This window comes from Metopolophium dirhodum, chromosome 4 (assembly GCF_019925205.1).
Source record: "Metopolophium dirhodum isolate CAU chromosome 4, ASM1992520v1, whole genome shotgun sequence".
Lineage (NCBI taxonomy): Eukaryota > Metazoa > Arthropoda > Insecta > Hemiptera > Aphididae > Metopolophium > Metopolophium dirhodum.
Window position 1 is genome coordinate 12,013,450 of NC_083563.1, and position 14,248 is coordinate 12,027,697.

Consider the following 14,248-nt stretch of genomic DNA (forward strand, 5'->3'; position numbering starts at 1 on the left):
TTATCTTTATTATTTTTGAGAGTTTTTCAAAGTTGAATGATAGTAAAGTATAGTACCTATTGTGTGTCAAGGGGGAAGTTAGCTATTTCAGTCGCATTTCGACCAAGACTGAAATTGCCTTCCCACACGAGCCTCACATACTATTTTTTTTTCACGAATCTGTGATTATCAATTATCGATCACGGCCAAGGTAATGCAGGGATCTATGCAACAACTAGAATTTTCTAAAAAAACATTATTTCATGAAAGAAACGATTTGGTTTTATTTAGATACAATATATTATAGGTATATTAATTTTAATTAAAATGCCTATACATATACTTAAGTACTTAATATAAAATATTATAAATGGAGTTAAACAAATTTAATTTTCTTATCTTTAGGATTAGAAAAACCTTGAATATTTTATTCTAAAGTTCGTACATGTTCTATGTTTAAAAGTCGATTAAAAGATTGTTTTAAATAATTTTTAATTTTGAAAAATACCTCTGCTGTTTTTGAAAATTACAGCAGCAGAGTTGAAAATATAGGTATCTGGTATATACTACAAGCTTCTAACATTTCGAAGTAAATTTTTACAATATTGCTGTTCAGTAAAAAAGATTTTATTTCATGCTTGTTTTCATGTTTTGGTTTTAGTTATTTCTTTCAGTGATAACATTTAGCCAACAACAAAGTTGTTCACAAAAAATCTAAGAATCTCAAAAATAAAATGCACAATTTATTTTTATAGACATTTCAAGCTTATATGTCGATAGTATTTAAATTTTAAATGAAAAATAATTATTTTCAAACTATGTTATTTGATGCGATTTAAAAAATATCATTGTAGAAACTTGAAAGCTTTTCGTTATTGTGTATTAATATATGTAATAATATATGATTTTCAAAATATTTAGATTTATTTTAAGCTAATTATTATATAATTATTGTTCCACGATCCTATTCACATTCTACGGTTCGTATTGGTATTGACTATTGACTTATAACAGTTATAAATTATAACTTATAAGTATATGAAATAATATTATAATAATTTATATATTCTTAAAACCTAAGTTAATATAATAAGATGTACAAACAATTTACAATTTTAAAACACTTATAACTCGCTTTAAAATTAAACTATAATAAAAAGCATATGAGATTCCTTAGATAATAATCTAACCTTTACATTTTATAATATACACTCTAATTTTTAAACTATAACGTGATCTGCTGAGCGTAAATATTTTCGTTAATTTAAATAAGTATTTTTATTTAATAGTTCCCATTGGTTACAGTCAACAGTAGAAATATTGGTGTTTATTTATTATCGGTTGCTATTGGTTTTTTGGGCAGATCAAGTACAAGCTTGCATCAAATCGAGTTATTGAAAATTGCCTACCGGGGTGGCTGAATTTCACTTACTGCAGGCTGCAGCATGTTACACCCAAAAGTAGTTAAATAATCATAATTTTTTTAAGATTTGAGTTTTTTTACGGGTAATGAAGTGCTATAAAAATTACGTTCGTGAAGTTGGCCTACCTAAGTACTTCAATTTCTTTTAAATCTATGTCATTATTTTGAAAGTTATTTGCAAGTATTTGCAAGTCTATTTTTAGAATTTGCAAGTCCAAACTTTCACCGTGAATCCAAAAAATTTAAAGATGGGCCAACTTCACGTAGCCCAACCATTTTGACCGAGAATTTCGAAATCGGTATTAAACGAAAGCTAATGATTAGCAAGTATTTGAAATCCCCTATTTGAAATTTGCAAGTCCATCAGGCGGCCGCTATAAACTTTTGAACTTGTGAAGTTGGCCCACCCACTTTGTCATAGAACTTTTAAATCAGCACCAAACGAAAGCTAACGATTAGCAAGAATTTGCAAGTCTAATTTAAAAAATTGCAAGTTCATCGTACGACCGCTATGAGCTTTTGAGCTTATAAGTTTGGAATTTGACCCACCCAAGTTGTCCCAGAACTTCTAAACAGGTATCAAACAAAAGCTAATGAGTAGCAAGTATTTGCAAGTTCATTATTAGAATTTGCAAGTAATTAGGGCGGTCAGTATGAGCTGTCAAAGTTACGAAGTTAGCCCACCCAAGTTGCCCTAAGACTTTGAAAATGGTACCAAACGATTTTAATTTCCCAACTTAAAATTTGCAAGTCATTCAGGTGGTCGCTATGGAGTGGCCACTTACTTTGGTAGTTTTTCAGTTTGCGGGGTGTTTTGAAGTTGGCCCCCCAACTTTACCCGATCTACTACAAACCTATTGTAAAATTTTGCAACTAATTTTCAAATTGCTTTATGAAATTTGCAACTCCATACTTTAACAGCTATGGACATATTTCATAGCTGGCCCCCGACACAAAAAACTATATTTTTAAGAAAATATTCTATATTGATTAATAAAATAAAACTAATTTGGATAAAAAAAAGTTGTGGAATAGCACTAAAATCTATATCTAATAATGAAAATTAAATTGAATTAAAAATATCAAGTCAAATAAAATAATTCTAAATTTAATAAAAAATCTATTTTGAATACAAAAATTTAAAAGGAAATTATAACTCCCCTTTTTTTTTCTTAATTAGATTTTTTATTAAACAGAATTTAATTTTTCACTGTCCATTTTTTATTCAAAATTTAATTTGAATAGTAATATAATTTTAAAATATATAATTTATTAAATAAATCTAAAATGAATACAAAAGTTTATATTATATAAAAAACTAATTAAGAAAATAAAGTTTAATAAAAAAATTTAAATAGAATAAAACAATGTAATTTGGATAAAAAAATATAACTTGACTTTTTTATAATTGATTAATTAAATTTTTTGTGCATTTTAGATTATTTATTCAAATTATATTTTTTTTCATAAGTATTAGGATTTTTTATTCAACGTAATAGATTTTATTTCCTTAATATAGACTTTTTTTTATAAAAGTAGATTTATTTTATTCAACTAGCTTTTTTAATTATATTTAGATTTTTTCATTAATTTTAGATTTTTTATTCATATGAGTTTTTTATTTTTATCGATATAAATAACGCAGTTATTTGTTTACAATTTGAATGTATGATTGTATGTTTATGTGTTAAAAAAAATTAAAGCACTATTGAAGTATTTGGGCAGAATGGTAATTGTTCCAGCCTCGACCAGAAATTGTAGGCTGCGCACTCACTGTATCTCAAAGAACAAAAACAATATATTGTGGACCAACCTTAAATGCATTTGTTTAGAAGTTTGGAAATAAAAAATAGTGTATATTTTGTATGTACAACAAAATAATTATAAATATAGTAGTAAAATCTACAAAACATAAACATGATAGTTCATGTTAGTATATTTCCTAAGTCCAAAATGGTAGGAAATATTCTGGGGACTAGCCCCCCAAACTTAATTCTTGATAAAGTTAGTAAAATATGAATCTGCAAATTTTTTCAAGTAGGTTGCTAAAAGTTGCCGAATTAGCAAATATTGCAATATGCCAATATGAAATCAAGCATAACAATTTTCTAATATGCTTAAAAATTGTGGTGCTCACTCCTATGGTATAAATCATAATTGAAACGTGATATTAACTTCAGAAAATTTACAATTATTATGTCATTACTTATTATGTGCTACTTTATAAATTACAACTTACAACACTTATTATGTGTTATATATTTTGACTTGAGAATTAAAGGTTGATTCTATCAAACTTTTTTTGTTCTATAATATTAATAACATAAAATCTGTATTATTACATACATTTAGTTTATACTAATAACAAATAAACAAGTCTTAACCAAAATAAACATTTAAAATAAGTATAGGTACAAACTTAGAAATTATCGGCTTTGTTTGATAACCAATTATAAAATTCTCGATCAAAACAGTTGGCCCGAAATTCCCAAATTCAAAAGCTAATGGTGGCCGCCATAGTGACTTGCAAATGTTTGTTATAATTATTACCTTTCGTTTGATATCTACTTTGAAGTTTCAGGTCTTTGAGAAACAGTGAGTGTACTTATAAAAATACTTAAAAATACCTAGAATACACCATAGGCGTACACAGCCTTAAATTTATGGTCGAGCCTGGAACAATAAATTATAGTGCCATACTGCCCTAACACTTTGACAGTGCTTTAACTTTTTTAAACACATCAACATCTAATCATTTAACTACATTTAAATTGTAAACGAATTGTGTTATTGATATCGATAAAAATAAAAAACTAATTTGAATAAAAAATGACAACTGCAAATCTTCAAAAGTAAGTGGCCACTTCATAACGACCACCTGAATGACTTGCAAATTTTAAGTTGGGACTGACAAATACTTGCAAATTAAAAGCTATCGTTTGGTACCATTTTCAAAGTCTTAGGGCAACTTGGGTGGGCTAACTTCGTAACTTTGACAGCTCATACTGACCGCCCTAATTACTTGCGAATTCTAATAATGAACTTGCTAATCATTAGCGTTGGTTTGATACCTGATTTGACGTTCTGGGACAACTTGGGTGGGCCAACTTCCAAACTTCAAAACTCATAGCGGTCGTACTTGCAATTTTTTAAATTAGACTTGCAAATACTTGCTAATCGTTAGCTTTCATTTGGTGCCGATTTAAAAGTTCTATGACAAAGTGGGTGGGCCAACTTCACAAGTTCAAAAGTTTATAGCGGCCGCCTGATGGACTTGCAAATTTCAAATAGGGGATTTCAAATACTTGCTAATCATTAGCTTTCGTTTGATACCGACACAGCTAACTGTGTGGTGCGGTAAATCCCGAAACTCACCTACTATATATACTAGACTATAGTCTATTTTATTTAAATCTTGTTATGATATGTTTTTTGGTTACCTAAGTATTATTTTTCTAAATATTTATCTGTCTACAGTTGAATAACGCGACTTCAACCTTGAAAAACTATAAAATATAGCAATATATAGGTGTATTATGGTTATAGTGTGATTCTGTTCACAGAGAGATTTGCGTTAGTGTATTTAAAAAAAAAAACAAAAAAATACAAATCTTTACTGATAATATTGTGGGCGGGGATGCCAAAGATCGTTTTGTGAACTCGAACGCTGTACCAACTAAACCTTCGTAGACAACAGCAGTGCAGATCCACAATCATTACGTCCAAACTGGTCAGTATCAATTATTTTACTCTTCGAGTTCTATGAATTCACATTCATCAATCATCATGTTTAAGTTATTGGTAAACACCTGCAAAATGTTAAATATAAATACATAATAAGCAATAGGTATATATACTATACTAGCTGATCCCGTGCATACAAAACATTTTGTGAAAATTTGCCTACCTGATAATGTACTGCTGCGAATCAGAATTTTTATTTCGGGCAACAGAAAAGTGAAGATAAATTTTGAACACCATGCACGATACACCGAATATTAAATGTACAAACTCTATATGATTCAAACTTTGTTCAGTTGGTTATTTAATATTTGGTGTATGTGTTTAAAATGTATCTTAACTTTTCTGTTGCCCGAAATAAAAATTCCGATTCGTAGCAGTACATTATCAGGTAGGCAAATTTTAACAAAATGTTTTTTTCAAACATAATATTACTATATACATTCCGGAATATTGGTAGAATAAAAATACAAATAAAAAACTTGACAATAACAGAATTATTTATGACAGTCTTACATCAAATATGCATAATGCACCAGCGTCGTCATTTCCTTTAAAAAATTAAAATTGTAGAATTCTAAGAATTACGGCTAAAGTTTATGAGTAATTCTTCATTTCTACTGTATAATTATAATAAAAGTTGCAGTTGAATTGCATGATGAATTCGTATACCCACCTATAAACCTTGATAGTAATGAAAGGGTAAAAAAAAATCGAAGGGTATAAGACTACGGAGTATAAATTATAATATTGATAGAAACTTAATTGCATGGCAACAGGTATCATAAACATGAAATCTATAGACAATCATGCACGCATAACAAAAATAAATTATTTGATCGATGAGGCACCTCCCATATAAAAATATAAGTGTCGCCAAGATCCGTTTCATACGAACAGTGGATGTTTGTATGCATGCATTCAGTGATTCGCTGTCGTGATGGACATTCAGAATGAGAAGCATCATGTTTTCAACATCAGGTTCGCGAATCTTATAGGTTTGTATCAAACGTTGGATCCCGGAGCATTAAAATGTCGAGGTCGAAACGTATACCAAATTTTCGTTGCGTTCATTGCGTTGTACGTGCTAGTCATATCGGTGGTGTTGTTCGTCGGCTGTTTGCATTTATGGACGTATAATACGGCTACGAGCTTACTGGACTTTTTGATAACAACAAACTCATTTTACGCGTGCTACAAGATGTGGATCGTCATTTACCGTTCGTGCGACATATGGGACTGTCTTTCAATCACGCGGTACGGTTTTACGTCGTTGAGTAACCGGAAGCGGAACGGACATGACATACTGGATCGTTGGCGATCGCGTTCAGTCTGGTACACCAGCTTGTTAGCTGGCGCGTATTTTTTGACGATGGTATTTTACGTGGGATGTCCTCTGGCTTTCGGTGCCGCTGTAATACCGATCAAAAATCACGACGGTTCGATCGGAAATTACCGTCTGAACGTTTTAAATTTGTATTTTTTTGCATCTGACGAGACGTACAATGAATACTACAATACGTTTTTCGTCGTCGAGGCGTTGTTCATTGCCAGTTTAGTAATAACTTACCTTTTGTTCGATATACTTTTGCTGACACTGTGCTTGGGAATATGCTGTCAGATAGAAATGATTTGCTCTGCCTTCGAATCGGTCAACCATAACTCACCTAGTGATCTTCATTCCTCTGCAATTGGTAAGTACGTCAATTGGTCGTAAAATACATACAACGTACATACATACGTGAGTCAATCAGGATAAGTTTGGTTATATTATATTATAGCCATTCCACCTGGCGTTGCCCGTGAGACTAGCTTGTGATTACGCGAGTAGTATATCATCAGGTAAGCAATCTACATGTGATCGATTGCAGACTCCGTGGGGAGAGTTAGTAAATGTATAAAATTTAACTCTAAAGTATTAAAGTTATACCAAGTTTTATTTTCGTGACAAAAAGTAGCCTACATAATTCAGGAACTTCATGACATTTCAGAGTTAATTTGAATAAAAATACGATTTAGTCAAAAATTGGGTTTGCTCAAAATAAAAATATTGTTTTTTTTTAAATGTTTAAAAAATTCTGGTTCATTTTTGATTACTAGAATTTTACGTTTAGATTCGTATAGCTCTGCTCAATTGGTAAATGTATAAGCTCTTATAAATATATTTTAATCTACATTTATATGTTAATGAATTATTCAGAAATAAATAAATAATTTACCATTATTCAATTAGAATGAAATATCTGAAACTTAACTGACTATGTCGTATGAAACTATGTGATTGTGTAGTTGACCAATTGAGTATCCTTAGATTTTCTAAAAAAGTCATTGTAAGACGACTAAACTGGTAATTTTAATAGTTTTTAATTTATTGCAGTCATGATTATTGACATTTAGTAATTTATACTGGATACAATTATTTAATATTTTGTTAACTTGTAGATAACAACGATGAAAAACACATTATATCCAACGAACATGATTTAATATATGATGAATTAATAACAATTATAATAAATCATCAAGCAGTTATTAAGTAAGTGTTAATTTTATTTTATTTTTGAATTATATTATGATTTTATGGCATTTTATACCTAATTGTAAAATTAAACTATTGATACTGAAGATGACAAAGATATAAAATAAAATCCCCTTTTTTAATAATAATTATTATTTGGTTGTACTTACTAGATACCTATAATGTATAGTCAGGGCCGGATCTAGGGGGGGGAAGTCAGGGATTTATCCCCGGGCGTATAATTTTCGTGGGCGTATTTTTAAGGTTTGAAATTTGTAAATTAAAATTTTAAAATTGACTTTAAAACAAAAGTCAAAACTTGGTTCAAATAATATTTTACAGAAAATGTGTAATATTGGATATGCGAATAAAATAAAATAATTTTTTTTTTAATCGAGATAAATTATATCTAATAACATTGATTTAAAAATTAAAAAGGACAAATATGAAATAGGTATACGCAGTGTCGTGGAAATACCCGTCCGCATCTGTCAGTGCGCGAGAGTGACACGCCTTAGTCTATCATAGATTCATAGATTACACTTAGTTAAACTCTCCGATTAGTGACATATTAAAGTATGGTATAAATTACATCGTTTTCTTGCATATAATATATTATGTAGATACTAGATACAGCCCCCCCCCCCCAATTAGTCGTGTTATTGCATAAACCTTAAATAATAAAAGGCAAAGTAAAAACCATGATATTTTAGGAAACTTTTAGTGAAATATTTTTCCTATTCTTATTATTAATTATCAGGGTTGGGATTTTATAGCACTTAAAATTGCATAAATATGCGCTAAAATATGCAAAAAAAAAGAAATTTATTAATTAATAATTTTAAAATGTATAGAAATACATATTGAATAATAAACATTACTTTGATATGTAATTTATCTTTTATTAAAAATCTTTTAAATCTAACATTTTTTTAATATAAAAAAAATATATATTTTAAAAACATTATTTTTGAAATGTTTTAATATTTATTAAACGTGTAAAAAACATTTCATTGTTACTTGGGCCGATTTCAAAAATATTATTCACTCGAATTGCTTCCTAAGAGGGTCACTACCTACTCTTGTACTGTAATCGCCTGCGATAGCTATAATTAATCGATTTATAAAAAAATATATCAAACATAATTTAGATGAAAAATCATTCTGTTATACAGTCAAAAACTTAAGTTTGTATAAAATAAATGTTGTTTTTTATTCGTGTCAGGCGCATAGTATAACAGTAATAATAATAATGATATAAGTTGTATAGTGTAAAATAATATAAACAGTATAAAATAAAATAAACAAAAAAAAAAATAAATAAAATTAACAAATAAATGTTGTAATAAATAGACAAACACAGTAGTAATAATTGATAATATTAAAAATAATTTTGCTAGTCGTTCAGAGATCTGTTCTAAAGCTTTTCGTTTCAATTTGTTGCTGAGTATCTGTCTGTTAATTTTTTGCTCTGAATCTTTCGCACAATCGTGATTAAGTTTACTATTTTCGAACTGGATTTTATTGCGTTGATCGGTTTTCAAATAGACTGTACATATTTTTTTCGTACATGTCCACCGTTTAATGTCAATAGCTAATTATTTTTTGTATCCAAACTTAAAACCATCACATATTATAATGGTTAGGTTAGGTATATTAGGCACATATTATAATGGTTAATGGTTTTACCCTTTTCGCTGATCTCGCTTATCACGTTCATTTTTATAAAAATGTATGTATACTATATAATAACGTGTTATTTATCGTGGTTGCGAAAACGAAACTGATTGTGTTGAACTGGTGATGATAGACTAATCACTAATCGCGGATAAGATTATTGCATTCGAAAAATTAATCTGTCTGGTAAATTATACTGTCTTAAACATTTTATTTTTGACCATTACGGAATAATATAATAATCGATAGTACACGTACAACTATCGATATATTAATTAATATTCCAGGTGTGTCATGTGAGGCAATTCGAGTAGACCATTTGGGTATACTCGAATATTGCCTCCGAAAACGCCGGGAGGCAATTCAAGTAAAAAAAGGTCACCTACCTAAGTTTAGGAGGCAATTCGAGTGTCACATATACATTTTATCGATAAGTTATAATCCATGATAAAGTAAATTTCATGTTATAATCATTATATTACAATTTACAGTACATCACATTTTTGTTTCATTGTATTTTTTCCGTATTTAGGTACATAATATTAAGTTTAGATTGTAACAAATATTAAAAATGAAAAATGTATAATATTGTTATGTTGCAAATTAATATTGTTCTTTTACATGAAGCTTTTTATATTAAAAGTAAGCAATGGAACCTAATTTAGATTTGTTAATAAATAATTTATACATGTTATTATTATCAATATTATTTTTATTCTAAGCCTGAAACTTGGAAATATTTTCCACATATTTTAGCTTTAAATACACCATTAAGAAGTGCTTCTAAACTATTACTTGATTAGTTTAAAATCGTTTAAATTATTTGTGGTAAATAAATTATTGGTCCAGTATATTGCAAAAGGTTTTGTAAGTGTTGGTCCTCATAATACTGTGTGAGTGCGCTTGATTTTCCGTAAAAAAAAAATACTAATTCTGGTAATCTCCCTGAGATTGGCGTATTTTTTTTAATTTTCCCCGGGTGTTAAAAAGCTAAGATCCGGCCCTGTGTATAGTTATTATATAAGTATTGTTTACAATATGAAATACTACAAAATAATTTATTTTTCAAACTGTTTTAAAACTTGTACAATTCTAAAGGGATGTGGAATTCATGGAAACGTGTGAAAATTCACGGGATCGATACAGAAATATTGTGGCAATGAATAATTTATTATAGTTTACACATTGGAAATATAATGTACTAGTACTTCATTTAAATATTAAATTTTTTTCAATCATTTAAAAATACAAAAAATAGGGTTCAGTTTGAAGGTGCATATATTATAATGTACGTGGAGAGACAGAGTTGTTGGTATTTTAGTGGAATCGAACGGTGCCATTACAATTCTAAATGATTTTACATTAATTCAAAAAAATAAATAAACAAATAACTAACATTTTAGTTAGTTCTCTTAAATAAAAATGTAATAGAATTATTCATGAACTTTAGTCACTCCTATTTAAAGTTCATATTTTTACAGTTCATATTTTTATAGTCAATATTTCTTATGATTAAATTTCTAAAATCATTAGGTATCTGATTATTTATTTTTCCAAAATGTTGAATTACTTTATTTTGTTTTACTATGTGGATGACAGATAATTGGAATACATTTTACTATTTTAGGTCTTACGAATTTAATATTATTTTTTTTCAGGAAATTTGAATTATTTTTAAAAATATTTGAACGAGTCATGTTGTCACATATTTTTGTTTCGTCGATTTCACTCATCATACTTTGGTTTAATTTAATAATGGTAAGAAAATATCAGAATACTTAAACATTTGATTACAATATTAGTATAAATTAAATTTGTATATACAAAACAATAGGTCATGTACGAAGAATAATGTAATGTAAATATTATACCAAAATTACTTCGCCATTCTCCGTGTAAAAAAAACGACAAGTATAAAAAAAAGGCTCTAAAAGTTGTGATATCATCTTAAAGGAAGTTAAGTCTCTGAACAATATAATTACGATATAATTTTTGTTAAAAAAATCTGCTAAAAAATTGATAGTAAAATCAAGCTAAGTTCAATTTTTTAATTGCTGGGTCTTTGGTTTATTACAATAATATATTTCTCCTAAAATTGATGATTAACTTTTAAGAGAACGCTACAAATTGGTGTATCTATTGATTGCTACATAAAATATTAATAAAACGTGTTTTAAAGAAAGTTATTAAGTTATAATTTAACTGGAATAAAATGATTTTAGAGTTTTTTCAATGATGGCACATTTGCGATTTCTGGTGATACGACACTAAAAACGATTGTGTCAATTCCTTCATTCTTGTTTCAAATATTTATGTCATGTTATTTATTTGATGATATACACAACCAAGTAAGTTGAAATACATTACTTTTTAGTATACGTATCTATTGAATAAGAATATAATATTATGTATGATTGCAATTATTTGTGCAGATATTTTAAATTCGACAGAGTTGACATTTGTATTGAATTGTTAATTTAGTAGTTACCTGATAAGACTTATTAGTTATTATATAATAAAGTTAGTATATTATAAACTAAAAATACTAACGTTATTTTTCAATTTAACTAAAATATGGCGAAAGAGTTTAGTATAGCTAATATACTAACATAGGTTAGATTTAGGAAAGATATCTTTAGTTTTGGAAGCAGGTATGATAAGTTTTTGTTGAGTTTGACTATTTGGATAAAAAATATATTTAAGATATATTCTGTAATGATGATAATAATTGACATCAGTTTTGTGGTAAACTGGACAAATTACTCACGCTTAGTGGTGGTTTTGGTGACATTATTTGTGTGAGTAGAGTTTGGGTCTTGTTTGGAGGTGTGCTTTCATTTGAGTCATATTGTATTCTTGGGCGCCCCTTTTTTCTCAGTTTCCTTTTACTCATTGTCGCAAAAAACTTTTAAGCCCCCTCTAATTTAGAATTTACTTTTTCTCTCCATTAAAAGTGCAGTTCTTGAAACCGGTATCAACCGTTATAAAACCGAAACCGTTTAAAATATCAAAAAATTGAAATTTTTTCAATCGGTTTCAAGCCCTGTAAAAGTGATAACCCAAAATGTATATTTTTCCTAAATCCAACTCTAATTTAGAGAACACTTTTATGTTACTATTAACACTCCATTTATTTCTAATAAAAAAGTCAACCTATATAATCAAATAAAACAAATTCTAATTTAATATTTTAGCCTTATTTATAACAATATAATAAAATACAATATATTATATAGAAATATGTATAGAAATTTAAAAGATATTATAAGAAACATACAGGTTATCACTTATCAGTTGTCACTTTAATAATTTCTCAACAAATCCAATAAAATATAATAAAATAAAATAAAATAATTTTTTTTTGTTATAACCTCTAGCGATGGCGCCTCGGGTAAATTTCCCCCCGTCGCCCCCCTAAATACGCCACTGACGAGAATCGAGTACCGATTTAAACTTATGAATATTTTTTGTTTCTTGTCCATTACATCAGGCGAAGGCTAAGACGATGATAGATTTTTTTTATTGGAGTTGAATTTGTATTTGTAACACCATGATTATTGGACGATTGGGTCGCCATTACAACTGCAGATAAAACTGATAATAGAACGAGCGGAAAACCATTTCAATCGTTAGAAATTAGAATCAATACCAATGTTATAATATAAATATTATGTATCATTGCCTATTGGATAATAATTATAATCACATATCTTATAAAATCAATAAAAAGTGTGTAGTATGTATGTTGTCTACATACTTTGTAAAGTATAAAATTCTGTTAACAGTTTGTTAATGAATACCTTTATATTTTGCCAATTACGTTTAGAAAGATTCAATAATATATGCATTGTACAGCAGTAATTGGACGGAAATGGATATGAAGTCTGAAAAATTGATATTATTAACAATGCAATTAAATAATGCTAATTAGAAAAAGTTAAGATATACTAGAACAAGAATTGTAAATTTGGAAATGTTTTTTAAAGTACGTACTAATGAAATAATTATTACTCAACTGAAATCATAAAACCATAGTTAAATGCATTTATGAAATTCAAATTCTAAAATTCATATTTCTAACTAATACCTACCTATTAAAAAATAATTATACATTTTATATTTAAGATATTAATACAATATAATCGAGAATCTCGTTTTGCACCACTGCTAATAGATTTTTAGCGTACTTCGTAATATTTGGCAGATCACTCTAATCCGAATGGTAGTGTTAAATTGAACTCAATGTTAAATTGTTGCTTAAAGTATGCAATATATACGATGAAAAATGATTCTGAGTGGAGATTGTCGGTCATCCTATAGTATATAACCTATATTATTACTTCTAAGCAAGGCTCGGAACTTTAAGCGCTAAAAAGTACTCAAATATGCGCATACATATGCGTTAAAAAACATCAAAATATGCGGTACCTACCTATATTGTGCAGTAAAAAAAATGGAAAATATGAAAAATTATGCAATTTATTGAACAAAATAAATTTTACATGCGAAATTACAAATTTATATTAGGTACCTCCCTAAAAAAACTTAAAAGAAAAAAATTCATGCTGCATCCCTTATGTATTACTGTGTCATCCTGTTTGTATACCTTCATATCACCAATTCATCAAACTTTAATCTTCTTGAGTTCCTACAAAAAAGTTAATATATTTTTAATTTATATCATGGTACAAAATGGTCGGCGGTCACGTATATCACGTATCTATAAACCTTGACTATTACCTTCGATGAGTTCTCAGTACTATATAGAGATTATAATATTATTGTTGAGTGCATTGGGTATAACACAATATTATAAAATTTAGAATTTTAGTCGTCATAAATCTAAAAATTTTTTAGTAAACTCTAAATTTATAAAAAAAAAAAATGTTTTCGTTAAATGCATATATATA

General features: G+C 28.1%; 1 protein-coding gene across 1 annotated transcript; it reads left to right on the plus strand.

Moving 5' to 3' along the window:
- Nucleotides 1–6,083: 6,083 nt before the first annotated feature.
- Nucleotides 6,084–13,269, plus strand: LOC132943821 (uncharacterized). The gene is made up of 5 exons (XM_061012938.1): nucleotides 6,084–6,837; nucleotides 7,586–7,679; nucleotides 10,997–11,096; nucleotides 11,561–11,686; nucleotides 13,165–13,269. Exons 1-5 carry the CDS (start codon nucleotides 6,084–6,086, stop codon nucleotides 13,267–13,269), a joined length of 1,179 nt encoding a protein of 392 aa, XP_060868921.1.
- Nucleotides 13,270–14,248: the final 979 nt, after the last annotated feature.

Coding starts and splice junctions, on each gene's coding strand:
- LOC132943821 (XM_061012938.1), top strand. CDS start 6,084: ATGGACATTCAGAATGAGAAGCATCATGTTTTCAACATCAGGTTCGCG. Junction 6,838..7,585: donor TCTTCATTCCTCTGCAATTG/GTAAGTACGTCA, acceptor GTTAACTTGTAG/ATAACAACGATGAAAAACAC. Junction 7,680..10,996: donor AATCATCAAGCAGTTATTAA/GTAAGTGTTAAT, acceptor ATTTTTTTTCAG/GAAATTTGAATTATTTTTAA.